Source organism: Festucalex cinctus, chromosome 15, assembly GCF_051991245.1.
Source record: "Festucalex cinctus isolate MCC-2025b chromosome 15, RoL_Fcin_1.0, whole genome shotgun sequence".
NCBI classification, from domain to species: Eukaryota; Metazoa; Chordata; class Actinopteri; order Syngnathiformes; family Syngnathidae; genus Festucalex; species Festucalex cinctus.
In genome coordinates, this window is record NC_135425.1 from 7,188,629 (window position 1) to 7,206,966 (window position 18,338).

At 40.9% G+C, this 18,338-nt stretch overlaps 1 protein-coding gene across 2 annotated transcripts in view; it reads right to left on the reverse strand.

Annotated features, from left to right (window-relative positions):
* Positions 1–6,193: 6,193 nt before the first annotated feature.
* Positions 6,194–18,338, reverse strand: part of syk (spleen tyrosine kinase) — a 45,565-nt gene continuing 33,420 nt past the window's right edge. For both annotated transcript variants that reach the window (XM_077497816.1, XM_077497815.1), the window contains 5 exons: positions 14,638–14,847; positions 10,907–11,096; positions 6,946–7,086; positions 6,610–6,722; positions 6,194–6,410 (listed from right to left, as the gene is read on the reverse strand). In XM_077497816.1, coding sequence (XP_077353942.1) covers positions 6,338–6,410; positions 6,610–6,722; positions 6,946–7,086; positions 10,907–11,096; positions 14,638–14,847 — 727 coding nt within the window. In that variant the 3' untranslated portion in view covers positions 6,194–6,337. The remainder of the gene's footprint in view (positions 6,411–6,609; positions 6,723–6,945; positions 7,087–10,906; positions 11,097–14,637; positions 14,848–18,338) is intronic.

Genomic DNA, 18,338 nt, shown 5'->3' on the forward strand with positions numbered 1-18,338 from the left:
GGCGGGAGGGGCACAGCAGAAACATCAGAACCGTCCCGTGCACCAACTGGCGGGGATGCAGGAACAACTGGAAGGGACCCCGCACGGTCTCCCAGGTGCAGCCTAGGGGGGTGGCCGCGGCGGGGGGCGCGGGGCAAGTCCAAGGGTCCGGCCAGGTCAACATGAGCCTTCAGCCTGTCAACAGAAACAGTTTCGGAACGGCCCCCAACATCCACGACCATAGTCTTGGCACCATGCTGCAGGACCCTAAATGGTCCGTCGTAGGGGGGACTCAAGGGACCACGGTGAGCATCGTGTCGGATGAAGACAAACTCAGCCGACTGCAAGTTGGGGGGCACCCGGGCCACAGGGGTGCCATGCTGCGATGTGGGCACGGGCTGGAACGCACCAGCAGCATCCACCGGCGGCCCAGGCCTGGGTGCGGGCCAAGGCGTCGAGGCGTCCGGAATGAAGTCTCCTGGCACTCTTAGCACCTGTCCATAGACCAACTCAGCCGACGAACACTGCAGGTCCTCCTTAGGTGCAGTACGAAGGCCCAGCATGATCCAGGGTAGCTTGTCGACCCAATTACCGTCAGAAAGTCCAGCGCGCAAAGCGGCTTTCATCGAACGCACAGCCCGTTAGCCTGACGGTGATAAGCGGAGGTGCGGTGTAGCTTGACCCCGAGGCTTTCAGCAACAGAGTTCCAAACCTCTGACGTGAACTGCGCACCCCTGTCGGACGAGAGGTCCGCCGGCGGTCCAAACCGAGCGACCCAGGTCCCGATAAACGCCCGGGCCACGTCACTGGTCGATATGGAGGTGAGGGGAACGGCTTCCGGCCAGCGGGTCGTCCTGTCCACCATCGTCAGGAGGTAGGTGAAGCCCTGGGAAGGCGGAAGCGGACCTACGATGTCGACGTTGACATGGTCAAACTTCCTCGCAGGGACAACAAAAGTCTCCAAAGGCGCCTTGGTGTGATGGTGGAACTTGGCTCGCTGACAAGCCGCGCATGAATCGACCCAGGCCCGTACATCTTTCTTCAACCCAGACCAGACGAACTTCTGAGCCACCAACCTCGCCGATGCCTTCCTGCCGGGGTGTGAGAGACCGTGCACCATGTCGAAGGCGGCCCTCTGCCAACCAGAGGGCACCAGCGGTCTAGGCCAGCCCATGGAGACGTCGCACCACAGCTCGACCCCGGAGTCGTCGACCGCCACCCTTTCAACTTGTAACCCGGTGTCGGAGCCCCGAAGCAACTGGGTGCCACGATCGGAAGCCTGGTCGGCCGCCATCCGGGAAAAGTCGAGGCCCAGCTGTACCGTGTTGACGGCTGCCCTGGACAGACAATCCGCGACCACGTTGTCCTTGCCAGCGATATGTCGGATGTCCGTGGTGTATTCAGATATGAACGACAACTGGCGCTGTTGCCGCGCGGACCACGGCTCGGACAACTTCGATATGGAGAAGGTGAGCGGCTTGTGATCGACGAAGACCGTGAACTCACGGCCCTCCAGGATGAAGCGGAAGTGGCGGATCGCCAGCCAGACAGCAAGGAGCTCCCTGTCGAACGTGCTGTACTTGCGCTCCCGAGGGACCAACCGGCGGCTGAAAAAGGCGAGTGGCTGCCACGCACCTTCGACGCGCTGCTCCAAAACAGCCCCAACGGCAAAATCAGATGCGTCAGTAGTGAGGGCGATCGGGGCATCCGGGCGCGGGTGGGCCAACAAGGCCGCTTGGGACAGCGCGGCTTTCGTCTCTTCAAAAGCCCTGACTCTCACATCGGTCCAGTCGACCGCACGGTTAGGAGCCACACCCTTAAGTGCGTCGTAAAGCGGGTGCATCACATGGGCAGCGTGGCGGATGAACCTGTGGTAAAAAGTCACCATCCCGAGGAACTCGCGGAGACCCTGGGCCGTCTGGGGTCGAGGAAAAGCGGCAACAGCTTCTACTTTTGCCGGAAGCGGGGTGGCGCCGTCCTCGTTGATGAGGTGGCCGAGGAATTGGATGGAGGGCACACCAAAGACACAGGCACACCAAAGACACATTTAGCACGGTTAATAATCAGTCCAGCCTGGCTGAGCTTGGAGAAAAGCTGCCGGAGGTGTGAAAGGTGTTCTCCGATGGAGGAGCTGTCCACTAGGATGTCATCCAAGTAGACGAAGAGGAACGGCATGTCCCGGAGAACAGAGTCCATGAGACGCTGAAAAGACTGGGCCGCGTTTTTAAGGCCGAATGGCATCCTGAGAAACTCGAACAGTCCGAAAGGTGTTATCACAGCAGTCTTAGGCACATCGGCGGGGTGTACCGGAACTTGGTGATAGCCCCGTACCAAGTCCACCTTGGAAAACACCTTCGCACCTGCCAGGTAGGCAGAGAAGTCCTGTATGTGCGGGACCGGATAGCGATCGTGCGTTGTGGCATCATTGAGGCGGCGATAGTCTCCACACGGTCGCCAGCCGCCGTCCGACTTCGGAACCATGTGGAGAGGCGAGGCCCACGGGCTGTCCGAACGATGAATTACGCCAAGGCGTTCCATGTTGGCGAATTCGGACTTAGCTGTGGCCAATCTATCAGGGCTGAGGCGTCGGGCCTTAGCGTGAACCGGCGGGCCTACGGTCTCAATGTGGTGCTCGACCCCATGCTTGGTAGAAGTGGCTGCAAATGTAGGAGTGGTCAGGCTGGGGAATTCTCCAAGAAGCCGGGTGAACACGTCGTCATCTGAGAGCGGGCTGGCGAGGCCCTCAAACGTCTCCACATCACACCCACAAGCAACAGTGGAAAACGTCACAGCGTCCAACAGGCGGCCATTTAGAACATCCACCCCAAAAAAGGTAATGCTGTAGCGAGTAGTGACGGGAGTCGGAGGCAGAGTGTTGAAGTCCGGAGCCAAAGACCGGCGATTTATTGACATCAGCTTCTCAGCGTTTAACAGCAACAACAACTCCCTCTGCGCGAGGCTCACAGACCTACCAACATTTTATTCTTTTATCCTTTCATCCTTTCATCCCATCCAACTCCTCCTTCGTCCCAAGGTTCCGTGGGTGAATTAAGTTCTCATCACCACAATGCCCCCCCTACAATTTCTTTCTGGTGACGGGTCTGGGCCTCAGTATGCTTCTGCGAGAGGCTCGCGTGGAGGCGTCACGTTGGAGCTCTGCTCATGCGTTTGCCTTCCGACTTGTGCGCAATACACATCACAATACACATCGGTGTCTGCTGGAGTTTCACACCAAGTCCCGCTGTCGCTATGGCTGGGACGCCACAGAGTGGCGATTCCTCTGCATTTTATGACGGATTCAGGAAGTTCAATTTAATTCAGAAACACGAAACAAAGCCGGGGGGAGAGTAAGTTCATCACCGTGGCAATTAATTATTGCCAATTTGCACCGGTGTCGGCCGTAAACTCTCCAAAACACAACAGCCATGCGCTTAGCGAACACAGTTTATTTATTTATTTATTTTTTTATTTGTTTTTTTTTATTATTATTTTTTTATTTTTTAAGTTATTGTTGTTTTCCGCCTCTCGTCCCAGGCACATATCCACATGCACAGCCGTGGTCTCCGAGCAGGAAGTCGATTTGCGCCGCCAGTTGCCTTCACGGAAACTATCTGGGCGGGGGGCGGGGAGAGAGAGATAAAAAAAAAAAGAAAAAACGCCATCGAACAGACCAATCAGAAGCGAGGTACGCCCCGCCATCTACGGCGTTCAAGGATTGGCGACGTGTGCACGGCAGCCGGCCACGAGCGACGCGGCACTTAAAATTCATGGCTCGCGTCGATCATGTGACCTACGATCATCAACGCGAGAGCAAACGTGGAGGCATAAATTGGGCTTTATGCGCAGCCGCTGTGCGTCCGGAGCATGCAGTCAAGACGCAGCGGAACGGAGACGCAACGCATACGCAGGAAATAATGGTATCGGCATGTTACTTGTACTTGCCGATGCCGATACAACTGTTTTAATGCAGTATCGGGCCTCTCACGATACTGGTATCTGTATCGGAACAACACTACCAAACACCAGCAGCATTAGTTTGCAGTGTTGCCGGTTACTCAAAAAAGTTGCTTTCTAAAGTAACTAATAGTCTAACGCGTTACTTTATTCTACAAAGTAGTCTGATTAAAGTTACTGTCCAGAGAATCAATGCGTTACTCCACATTTTCATGAAGAAGGCAAACTATCTCACTGTTGTAACAGTCACAAACAACTACTGCTAACTACGAAGATGAGGCAGAAGTCATTGATCACCACACTGAATTCAGCCATGGTCTGGTCATGAATGGTTTGCACATTCAAAACAAAAGTGATGATACTTTTACTACTAGTTTTATTAACCAACAGGCACACAACACAACAAAAAACGTGTGCATTATGGACCATAAAAGTGGTAAAAAAAAATACTTTATTTCCATCCTCAACTGGTCCGTGAAGCATTATGGGATGAGGTCGTCTCCGCCCTCTCGCCAGGGGGAGTGACGTCAGACTAGTTACGTTTTCAGTAGGGGTGGAACAAAAAAACGATTCGACCGAACCATCGTTCGTCAAGGGGAGCTAAACGACCGTATCGGTTGCGAGTGAGGCTTTATGGTTTTCATAACAATAGCAAGAGTTCTGCGCCGTGCTCTACTTGTTTTGTTTACATTTCAGTAGCATCACCATTCAAGCTACTTCCGTGTTTCCGTGCTCGCGACACGGCGCGCGCGCGCGCAACGAGTGACAACATACAAATGGAGACAGTTAGCAGAAGCCGGTGCCGTACATCTCGGTATTTCCCATGGCTATCGAGTCCTCTCGGTGCACTTGTATGTCTCGGGCCGGCGTTGGTACTGCGCGCGAGCCAAAAAGAATAACTCCCGTGACGATCCAATGCATGGATTCAAACGACACAGGTATGTCCCACAGCCAACACACCAGCTAAGCTAAAAGCACACTGCAAGTATCTCATTTCTCAGTTTGTGGCTCCCTGTCAATGTCTACAACTAGCATGAGCAGCAGATAGGAGAACTGAGACGTGCCCGCGATTACGACAGCCCAAAAAACAAAATATAAACAGTAGTGATTCTGTGGTCATCATCGTGTCTCAGATTAAAAAAACAAAAAAAGATGTCATACATTAACCAAAAATGAAAGTGATGACAAAAGAAAAAACAATTGTTAAATACAAAAATTGTTGATTAAAAAGGGAAATGAACTTTTGGAAATATTTTTGCATATATTAAGTGGTTAAAATGTGTTTGATAGATTTATTGTTCCATAAGGTGGCTTCATATTTCTTTTGACTGGACGGTAGGTTTATTTCATGTCTTAAATTTATGTTTCTGCAATACTTCACAATGTGCACATATTCTGTTTAGTTGTGTTGGTGTCTGTCTAAAGGTTAAATATTTATATTTAACATTAAATTATCAACCTTTTGTTTTCCTGATCCTTATTTTGAAGAGAAAAAACAAACAAACCAAAAAACAATTATAACTGTCAATAACTACTAATAAATATTTAAACTGATACATGTGTACACACTGGAATAGCGGAACAAACAAACAATAGAGGAATTTAGGGGATTTTCATTTTCAACCTGGATAGATTTTTATTTTTTGTTTTATAAAAAGTATTTACGTTACAAGAAGTCAAGAGAGACTGCCTATTTTGTTTTTCATAAAAAAAACCTTTATTTTCATGTTAAAAATGCACTTTCAATAAAGTATTTGGAACTCCGTTTCTACTGCATTATTTTTATGTTGAGATGGTGTTATCGGCAGCTGCTGAAAGTAACTAAAAAAGTAACCTTTAATCTAACTTAGTTACTTTTCAAATCAAGTAATCAGTAACGCAATTTAGTTACTTTTAAAACCAAGTAATCAGTAAAGTAACTAAGTTACTTTTTCAAGGTAACTGTGGCAACACTGTTAGTTTGCAAGGCTCCGTGGAGGTAACTTGAGCAGGGGACTTTGACCACAGATGATACGCCAAAGGCGTACAACTAATATGCTCATTTAAAAGGCGGTCTGAATAATCCAAAGCATATGACATCATGTGTCAAACATTAGATGAAGTGTTAGCTCACTGATGAAGCAAACAGGATGAGGTTTATAGCTTTAACATGTTAACACTCAGCCATATCTTAAAAACTAGTTGGATGGTACTTAATATTTCTGACAATAATCGAGGTCGCTGCATAGAATGTAATAGTTAAAGAATTACAAAGTAGATGTACTGTGATTTTATTTATTTTTATTGCAGAAGCAGAACATGTATTTATTTATTAAATGTACAACAGTTTAGTTTGAAATTAGCAGATCTCCAGTCAAAGTCAATGATGTATCGATTTCCTGTATTCACACATTTATGAGGCAATTCATTCTGCAATGTCGTAATAATACCGCCGTAGTCTTTGCTCAATAACAGCAAATGCGGGTCTTTTCTCCACCCTGTAAAACAAACAAGGCTCTTTAATGGAAATTCTTGAAAATGCCAAAATAATGTGTTTGTCAGTTGCACAGATATTGACTGGAAAAAAAGGGGATTGCGTGCAGTACATGACGTAATTAGTGTAATTCTCAATAATTTTGTTGTCTCTAATTTTCCAAATATTCAGAGCAGCTGACAAATGAGTATTTTGTCACTTACTCATATGTCCAGCAAGTCTTCATAAGGCTGTCCATTTCTGCTGGGCAGTTGGGCGGGGCATCCATCCGCATTCCACTCTCAATCATTTGCAAAACATTATTTCCTCGAATTCCCTGCGGAAAATATCACATTCAAATTGCATGTGGCACTATCAAGTCAACTATTAGCAGGGGAAAAATATTTAAATACTGAAGGGGGGAGTCAAGGCAATTGTGAGTTAATTTCAGGCCTGCTGTGACTACGCATAGAAGAAATGTCCACCCCATTCTCAGAATATGAATCTTTCTCACTACTTTTATGCAGTACCATATAATGGCTACTATAGTTCATACATACCCTATATGGCTTCTCTCCGTACGAGTACGCCTCCCACATGAGCACCCCGAAGCTCCACACGTCACTTTTGCTTGAGAATTTGAAGTAATTTATACACTCTGGAGCGTACCATTTCAGCGGCCACTTCCCGTGACCTTTTGCCTGGAGAAACATTCACATCATCATCAGAAACAGGTGAGTTTCAGTGTCATATTTGAATCGTGTTAGACAGTAAGAACCTGATCTACCTAAAAAAATAAATCAGCCACAGTATTATGACCACCAATGTATATATATTTTCTGTAACTGCATCTAAGGTTTTGTTGATGCCGTAGGAAATAAATATGACAATAAGTAATTTGATCTTGCCTAGCGGACCCTGTGATGTGTGGATGAAACGGGTAGGATCTTTCTTCAATGAAGGGTCAAGGTAATGTGGAAACGTTTCTGTATTGACCGAAAATAACTTAGGGCGAGCATTTCACTCGCAAATGCGGCCAACTTTCAAGTGTGTGCTGGTGGGAAAAAAAACAAACCGCTCGCACTATATTTAAAACGTTGTTCGAAAGTGTCCTCCGCTGGCTCTCCCGTAGCAAAGAGAGCGCGCCGCCGCGCACCGACTCAGTCGAATAGTATTTGAGTAAAACATGACCCGCTGCAATGTGTTTGGCTGGCTATTTCCTGATCGGGCACAACATACACGCACCGCGCAGACTACAATTTATATACAAACATGTAAAAATTGGTGCTTTTCCACCGGACTGGTTCCACACCGAGCGGCATTTTGTTAGCGTCTCCATGAGACTTTTTTTTTTTTTTGTTTGTTTTTAGAATATACACTCACCCACCCACACAAGCTTACATGATGTAAGCCAACCATGGTCTCCCAGGCGGAGAAGTGAACCCACGCCAACCGGCACCAAAGGCAAGTGACAGTTCCACTCCTCCACCTGGAGTCCTTCATGAGACTTTTTTTTTTCTTTCCTTTCCTTAATGAGACTTTTTTTTTATTTATTATTATTATTATTTTTATTTTTTTATTTTTTTATTTTTTTTACGGGGCCTGTTTCGGGCGACTCGTGGGGCTGTGTCGTCACCCGTCCTCTGATTGGCCGACAGCAACGCAGCAAGTTACGCCGTGGCACACGCCCATTTCCTGGTTTTCCGCGAGAGACCAGAGGCGCCCGCTGGTCTTCGCCAAAGTCATAAAAATACAGTATATACAATACATATAATAATGTTTTACAACAACGCTGACCTATATTTACAATTTAAAAGGTACTTGTGGATGGATTTGTAATGTTAAAAAAAAGAATTGCGAGTGCACAACATCTGGTCGTGTGTTGCCATTCACTTGCATGAGAGCTCCAGCGGCAGAGCTCTCCATTCACAAATAGCTTCGCGAGCCGGTCGTGAATCGCAATATTTCATCCATGCTGGTGCATATTAAATTGTAAATATGGTTCGATGTTGGCGTGACTTGCCACTCGTGAAATGTTATGGCAGATCCGCATGCACTGGGGAATGCAAGCTTGGTTTGGACAGTTCAAACGATACAGATGAAAAGGGCAGGGGAACATCGGCCGAGGAGCAGGTGAAGAAAAAAAAAAAGTACTGAGCTAAAAAAAAATAATGTTCAGATGAGTTAAGTTATACGAAATGATTGACTTGTTTTGCTAGCCACTGCTGTTGAAGGCAAACCTCGTGTTCCAATAAAATATTTAGCAAATATATCGAGTTGCGTATGCCTAAGGTCATGCTGTACCTACACAAAAAATGGTGCGACCAAATCCTGCGCTGTGCGACCAACTAAAAATCTTACTTGCACCAGTGTTACCAGTGGAAAAGTTAGTGTAGAGCCCTGTAATCCCATGTTCTATACTGTACTTCCATTAGTTTTGCTACACATCCGCTAGCTGTCTGTTCCCCTGGTTTCATGATATTGACAAAATAAATTGTTTAAGAAATTAACAATTTTAATCCATCTTTTAAGTCTGGATCTTTCTTCTATGTCAGGAAATTTTGAATAATGAATGGAGGTTACGCTTGTAAACTAGTTGGATCTTTGCAATGTTGTTTCTACTCCATTAGGCTCAAAGTGTGCCTGTTATTTTGTCACTTCAGGCTTAAAGTCTTTTAAACGGTGCCTGCAAGTTTTACAGCAGGGATGTCAAACAGATTTCAGGGCCACTTTCACTTAAATTTGATCCAAGTGGGCCGGACCAATATTGTCATGTCTGGGGTCACACCAGGGTTAAGTTTGAGTTCATGACCTCTTAAGTTGGGTTCACGACCGTGAGGTCAAGTGTCTGTTTTGAACTGATGTAGATGTAGGGTAGTAACTGGAGGCTGCCACAGGGTGGCACCCTTTTACAATTTAATTTAATTTACAAGTAGCTTGTTTTCTTTTTGTCCCTCTGGAGACGCCGTAATTTTGACTGTGTTTGGGTGGGCGTCCATCTTGGGTCAGTTTCTTTTTGATTTGGAATAGGCGATTAAAGTGAAATCATCTCAGCCACATTCCGATACCTGTGCTGTCTCTCTCCGCACCACAACACATCCCCAATATCAAAACGCAGACTTCGCCAGTGCGCAGGGGCCGGTGCAGCACTTCATGGGTTACATAACCATCATATAACCATCATCTAGTTTCAACTAGTTTTAGGCTTTGTGATGTCAATCTTTAATCCTTTAGGTCAGGGGTGTCCAATCTTTTTCATTTGAGGGCCACATACAGAAAATCAGAAGGACGCAAGGGCTACATAATGTTATGAAGAGAAATTGTGTTTAGTCCTAAAAATTGTACAAATAATTTATTTGTACTTTTGCATATTTCGAAAAATGCTACAGTATATAAATCATTTTATTTGTAATATGGCAGTAGGGTTATTATAGTTTGGGAATTTTTCATTTTAGTTAGTTTTTATTAGTTTAGTTGTTTTTTTTAAATGGTGAGTTTTAGTTTAGTTCGTTAGTTTCAGTATTAGTATTGTTTTTTTTGTTTTTTAAAAAAATGTGTATTACTTGTGCGCAATATTTAAAAAAAACACCATGGGAGGAGCGTCATCTAAAGGTGCTTTTCTATTGGCTGCTGCTAGATGACGTCACTTCTGTGTGACATACTTTCAAACGTCATTATTCTGGTTTATATATATATAAAAATACATCTACTAAAAATCACAATTAAAATCATCCCCCAAGGCTCATGCATTAAATTAATTACAAAAGACTAAAACGAAGGACATGTTTGTTATAATTATAGTTATTTTTAATTAGTTTTGTCAATATAAAATGTAGTTTCAGTTAGTTTTTGTTTTTTAAAACGCATTTTCATTTTTTTTTTATTTTGGTAACAATATTGTTTTTTGAATTTTTTGTTTTTTCATTAGCTTTAGTTAACTAAAATAACCTTTAATGGCACCTGTTTTTCGATACACTCCCTTCTTACTTTAACCATCTCCAAACATTTTTGTTTTATTTATTTTATTTGAAATGAGTCAAATGCCATTTTTAACATATGCCGCAGGCCACTGAAAAATGGACGGCAGACCGCAAATGGCCCCCGGGCCGTAGTTTGGACACACCTGCTTTAGGTGATGTCTGGACCTATGTGATGTCGTTCTTTAGTCCTTTACTTTCTACAACCAATCAGATCGATTCACTGTCTGTAGGTGCAGTCTGAGATTTGTGTGTATTTTGCCGGATTATTACTTTCTGTTGTCTGTGCTTCTCCGCAGCCCAAGGGGGCTTGGTTCTCGATGCATTCTCGTTTTTCGTTTAGTCAAGTTATGTGAATAAATAGTTAAAACCTTATTTGTGTCTGCGCTTTTGGGACCTTCAGCACATAACAAGTATGCCCGTGGCCTACTAAACAATCAATAGTGACTTTTTTTTTTTTTTTTGCAAATAATTACAAGTACTTTCTGAAAATACTCACATTTGTTATCTTAATACGGAGTAATCTGAAATTTTTAGCAATTACCTTGTAGTAGTTCTGGTCCTCTGCGACTACTTTGGAGAGACCAAAGTCGCTGATTTTGGCGTAGTGCTGTGTTACAAGCAGGACGTTCCGAGCAGCAAGGTCCCGATGGACAAAGTTATGCTCTTCAAGGTACTTCATCCCCATTGACACCTGGTGCACCAGCTCAGTGATGTTGGCAATGGTTGTTTGCCTGTGTACGAACAACCAACGAGCAATCAACACTTAGCCTAACTACTGTACAACAAATTGTGTTTAACTGCTTAGTAAATTCATTCAGTCATTCATCAGGTTTTAATTATTTAGGGCAGTGTTTTTCAACCACTGCAAGTTAAGGATGTAACGATACCGACAATATATATCTACGATATTTAAATGCTACACGTCTGTTAAAAAAAAAAAAAAAGTCAGGTTGATTTCCATTTGTGCAGTTGTAGCACAAGTGCAAGGTGGCTAGTTTTTTAGTGCAGTTGAATTTTCATTAGGGATGTTTTGGTCTTTCTATGTTTAAAATACAGTAATTGTCAGATGAAGGGGATTGTAAAATGCTTTGAAGCGAGTCAATATGTGGAGGAACTGGAACTGGGTTTGCATTAGCGAGTAATTGCCTCAATATTAAGTGTTATTAGACATTGAAGGTTGTTTATATGTATTGCTGTTATGTACAAAAGCACAATATTGTGCTTTTTTTTAGTATGAGCTTATTTTTTTTACAATATTGTGACCTATTTTAAATATCGCCAACCTCCCCAGAATATCGTAATAATTATCGTATCGTGATAATATAGTATCGTGATATTTGGATATCGTAAGATCCCTACTGCAAGTGTGCCACGGTAAATTGTTTAAGATGACTTGACTTGACTTGACTAATTTGTGGTGATAATTTCATTATTACGGTATCTGCAAATAGCGTGCTGTTGATTAAGTATTAGGGCTGTGTTAAAAAAAAATAAAAATAGATTTATCGATATCAAATCAATTTCCTTATAACAACTCATAAAACCATACATTGATTTTTTAAAATGTTTTTTCCCCCCATAAATTAAGAAAATTGAAATTTAAAGTCCTATTTTTTTTCCACATAAATTTCAAAGTATTTTCTTATATTTACTAAATAATATAACTTTCATATATATATATATATATATATATATATATATATATATATATATATATATATATATATATATATATATATATATATATATATATATAGTAATATATATATATATATATATATATATATATTACTATATATATATATATATATATATATATATATATATTACTATATATATATTACTATATATATATATTACTATATATATATTACTATATATATAACTTAAAGAGATACTTTACTTATTTAGCTATTTTTGGCAGTCAAACATTAATATTTTTCCTATAATAAATTTGATATTTTCATTATTTTTCATATACAATTAGTACCTTTTAAAAACACATTTTGCAAAAATGACAAGAAAATGGATGGATGGATGGACATCACAAGGGCTCAGGTAACCAATCACAGCTCAGCTTGTGAATGTCACATGACCAAACCTAGAACACAGTTGAGCTGTGATTGGTTACCTGAGCCCTTGTGATGTCATTTTCAGTTGACAGCAAGTTGCAAAATGTGTTTTTAAAGGTACAGTACTAATTGTACGTGAAAAATAATGAAAGTATCAAATTAATTATAAACAAAATATTAACTTGTTATTGCTATAATGGGCTAAATAAGTGAAGTACCCTTTAACATTGCATCATCAGAGACTCAACACTATATCGGTCAGAAATTTGTAAAAATGGCACCCGCACGCACGTGTGGACTGACCAAAAGTATACATTTTTGACAAAGTATTAAATTTCCCAAATTGTGACTTATGAGGTTTTGGCCTGATGCCAGAAATGTACAGTTATTTAATTATAATGATGTAAATAGCATTTTCATTTCATCCTTGCTGATGTCAATGTTTAGAAAAAAAATTCAGAATATTACTATCAAATTTGACATAGATTTCTCTTATACTGTATATTTGGTATAGAAGTTTAACATGGAGGAAACCAGCCAAATGTGAACAAACATCATTGAACTTAATCTTCCTCCAGTTTATAATAGCGATGTAACGATAGCCAAACATCACGATACGATACTGTCACGATGCGATACTGTCACGATCCGATAATTATCACGATATTGTGGGGAGGTTGGCGACACAAAAAAAGGTCACAATAATGTAAAAAAAACAAGCTCATACTAGATAAAATACACATAACATTGTGCCTACAATAACACACAGCCCGTTGGCAGTATCTTATTTTGAAATGACTTGGTCAGAACCATCAAAAATGCCAAAATGGGTCACAATACTGCCTACGGGTTAATATTGAGGCACTTACTTACTAATGCAAACACATTTGAGTTCCTCCACATACTGACTCGGTTCACAAGCATTTTACGTTCATCTGACGATTAATGTGGGCTACTGCCAAGAGCCAGCTGAGATAGGTTTTAAACATAGAAGGGCCAAAACATGCCTTGTGAAAATTAAATTGCACTACAAAACTAGCCGCAAGAGGGACTCTGCACAAAGAACTGCACAAATGGATCTCAGCCTGACTTTTTTTTCAACAGATGTGCTGCTTTTGATATCGTGACATGATAATGGCGATATATTGTGGCAGTTTTAACTCATTTGCTCCCAAAGACGTATTTATACATTTTTTATGTTTTTTATGCTAGAGCATACAAAAGGCTTTGATGCAGCCTCTGAACTGAAGAGAATGCTTGAAGCAATGTTAGTATTACAAAAACGGCCAGCAGGTGGCAGCAGAGTATAAGAGATCAACCATGTTGCAAAAAGCTCTTTTCCCCTCTGTTTTAAACAGATTCATTAATAATAATGAAACTGAGCTATATTCTAATGCTAATTGCTGCAAAACGGAAACAGAAGTATCCTTTTTTTTTCGTGACTCATCTTTCTTTTGGTAGGTTCCATGTTTTATAGCAATAGAACATAATATTCCGTGGGCCTTGCCAAATCAGTCAAAATCCAGTGAAACAGCGAGGAGCGAAGGGGGTTGCTTCAGTGAAAATGCCTGGGAGTGAATGACTTAATATCACGATATCACGATATTTGTGATATCGTTACATCCCTAGTTTATAGTAAGGCTGTAACAATATCCAAACATCACGATACGATATTATCACGATATGAACGTCCCGATACGATAATTCTCACAATATTGTTGGGGGGGTTGGTGATATTTAAAAAGATCACAATATTGGAAAAAAGAAAAAGAAAAAAACTCATACTAAAAAAAAAAAAAAAAGCACAATATTGTAATGCATATAAATGCATATAAACCACCTCCAATCTCAAATAATAATATTGAGGCACTTACTTACTAATACAAGCACACATTGATCGCTTCACGACCAAATTGGGTTCCCCTTCATCTGACAATTAGCATAACTTTTAAACATAGAAGGCCAAAACATCCCTAATGAAAATTAAATTGCACTAATAAACTAGCCACTAGAGGGTGGTAGAACTGCACAAATGGAAATCAACCTGACTTTTTGAACAGATGTGTTCCTTTTAAATATTGCGAACATGACGACGACGATATTGTGGAAGTTTTAATATCACGATATTGCCCTTTTCGTTACATCCCTAGTTTATAGTAGTTTTTTTTTTCTGCTAAATGAGGAAAACGAGAAAACCTACTTGTTTTTCTGCAGGAACTTGTGAAGTGGTCCCAGCTCAGCCAGCTCCATGACTAGCATGAGGCTCTCTGCCTCACAGATACCGATCATCCTCACAATATAAGGATTGTCCAGCTGCTGCATGACGTTTGCTTCTCGCAGCATTTCTTCCCGAACGGATGTGCTGCTGTCATCGTTCTTCAGGATTTTGACGGCAACTGGTTGCTCTGTCCTAATGCACAAGGTGGATTTGTCAGTGGTGGGCCACCAGAGCCAGCAAGATTGACCCAAATTCGAATACTTTTTCCATGACATTTATTGCCAAAAATGTATTCGCTCCATTTGGTGGATTTTCTCTTTACTTGCATTTCACCTTCACTTTCAAACTTTCAGAATGTGATAATTTTTTTTGTCCAATCAGATATCGACTTCTGTACCTGGGACCTTCAGAATCAGCAATGTTGCAATGGGACTGTTTCTTTAACCAATCAGATTTCAAATTAGTCCTTCGGAGGCCAGTTAGCTAGTTCTCAATGGCATTAGCATTTTTCCGTACTCTGATTGGCTGGTCAGAGCAAGCCAGGTTTGACTAGCACAGTGCTTCTCAAATAGTGGGGGGGGCACCTCCAGGGGGGCGCGAGGCTCCATCAAGGGCGTTTGACCTCGGGGAACATGCTTTTTTAATTTTTATTTTTTTATTTTTTTTTTGCTGTCCTAGAATAAAGTGCAATTGCACCTCCACTACATTAGGGGGCAGTGGCTCTCTCATTATTGGCAGAGTGTGCACAGGGAGCATTCGCTCGGTGGTGTAGGGGTTTTGTTTGCACTGAGCATGCACGCTTTACACACAACAACAAAAAAATCAGCACAAATTATTTTATATATTTTTGTTTTGCAGGTTAAAGTTATTTTTTTTTAATATTGTGCTCCTGAGTTAATGTTGGTGATCAGTTTGAATGGACTATTATTTATTGATTTTATGTGATTTTATTGTATGTTTTTATTTATGGTCAGTCTTAAATGTTTATAGTTTAATTAAGGATTTAATTCATTTTTGAATTTCAGATGCACTTTAGATCTTTTCTCTTACAGTTAATAAAGCTATTCTTTGTTGTAAGTTGGTCCATATTTCTTTCGTTTTTTAATTCAATTATACGTTAATATGGATACAGTGTTATGCAGAGGTGTGCTTATGATACTCTTTATAGTCGCGGGGGGGGGGGGTTCTTCTTATTGGGGGGGGGGGGGGGGGGGGGCATGACAGAAAATAATTGAGAAGCACTGGACTAGCAAAACACATCTGTAGCAATCTGCACACATGAATACATTTAATAATCACCATTTCTGTATGATGTACAGTATCTCACAAACGTGATTACACCCTTCAATTTTCTGTAGGTACTTAATTATATCTTTTCCTGGGACAACACTGAAGGAATGACAATAACGTTCAGTGTACAGTTTATATAGCAGTGTAAATGTATTGTACCCTCAAAACAACTCCAAATACAGCCAGTGGATTCCATTGGCAACCTGTGAAGCTCTGCACTGCAAATTTAAGCTATCTAACCTAGACTTAAACACTTTTTCAAGCCATAAAGTCTTATTGATCTTGTTATGAGAATTATTTACTATACAAGAGCAGAATTTCTAAGATTATTAATCTTGTTTTAAGATTATTTGTCTTTTATTTCTTACTTAGTTTGTAAATCCTAAAATTAGTTAATTTTCACGCGTAATAAGCTAACATCGTCTAAGAGTCTATGTTCACTAAAAAAACAAAAAACAAATCAGATATCTAACATAGACTTAAATGCTTTTATCAAGCCATAGTCTTCTTTGTCTTGTTTTGAGAATTATATACTTTGCAAGAGCAGAATTTCCAAGATTATGAATCTTGTTTTAAGATTATTTGTCTAATTTCTGACTTAGTTTGTAAATCTTAAAATTGGTTATTTTTTATGCACAATAAGCGAAAACCACCCTACAACATACTGTTGCATTTTATTGGCGATTTCCTGGTCATACTTACTGAGCTCATTGTACCTCTTTCCAGTGAAGAGGCTAACAGCTCCATGGTCTAGTGGTAGAGTGTCTACCCTCAGACATGAACGTTGTGGGCTCGATCCCAGGCTGAGTCAAACCAAATGCAATTGAAAATGGTTCCATATCCCTTCTTGACAGTCAGCTTATTGTACAAATAAAGAGTGACACATGATGCTCTGTTTCAGTAGTCATTTACGCTTTTAAAAAACTAAAAAAGATTAAGTGTTTATGGCTTAGTTTAAGATTTAATTGCTTGTTTTGTTACTTAGAATAAGTGCATACAGCTTATTTTAAGATTTAATTTCCTTATTTGTTGCTTAGAATAAGTGCTTTAAGGTCATTTTAAGATTAATATAGAGCTACACATTTTTCTTATTTCAAGAAATCTAAGTAAGTAAAATTATCTTACTGCACTGGCAGATAATTTCACTTGTTTCTAGTAAATTTACACAAAGAACAAGTGTATTTTATCTCATATTAAGCAGACGTGTTTTTGCAGTGTGGTGGACTCCATGACCAAGAGAGTTAAGACAGTGCTGGAAAAAATAGGTGCCATTTTCACTTATGGGTGTACTCACTTTTGTTGCCAGAGATTGAGCTATTAATGGCTGTATATTGGTGAAACAATAAATCTACACTGTAATATAAGCTTTGCACTGGCTACTTAAAAGGTAGACAACACTTTTCTGAAATTATTAGTCAGAAACGCAACTGCACAGACTCTAATTTGCTGTGGTCGATAAACTCACAAATCCCCCCCAAATAAAATCCAGCGAGTAGTCCTCTCTGTTACCTCAACAGATGAATGCAATGGATTTGTCTGCTACGTTAATGAAATCCATCAGGTCAAACATCAACTCAAACCAGAAAAATTACACAATGATGCACTTCAAATCACCAATTACAATGACAGAATTTGATTCAGTGGATAAAAAAACAACAACTTCAAAATAAAAGTGCTACTATGCATTGATCTACATGTACTACTTGGTAAGGTAGGGTTTATTTTGAAATTGGGTTTGTCACAGCTTCGTATACTGTCATGCATTCCGCCGTTAGCTTGACTACGACTATCTTAGCAGGTACCCGAGGCAGAAATGATGAGGAGTCGTTTCAGCCCTCGTATTAACTCTTGACCGCCAAAAACATTTAATACCGATTCGTAAAATCACGATATATGCTGCCATAAACGTTAAATGACATAAACTACGTTTTTTTTGTTTTGTTTGTTTGTTTGTTTGTTTTTTTCTTTTTTCTTCTTCTTATATCAATGGGCAGTGCAACATCTAAGTGCCTGGTCAATAGGTTGTGGAATCAAAAACACTCAATAACTATGGTCAGCAGATGGTAGCATTGTATCTCTTTTCAATGGACTGCCGGTGTATGTAATTACAATAAAACATGACGAAATCTGATGAAATAGAAATTTTTCAAGGACGATGTGAATGATCAAAGCTTTTTTTTGATAACGTGTGGCAGTAAAGAGTTAATAATCGGTTTTGTACAATTATGCCAATTTTGTAATTGTGGAGGGTAATAATCAAAATTGTAATTGAATTTCGATTAATTGCACAGCCCTAGGTTCAGGTCCAACTTGGAGGAAAGGAGTTACTTTGTGACCATTTGAAATTTTGGATCTAATGGAATGGCCATGATATGTGGGGTCCCTTAAGGGTC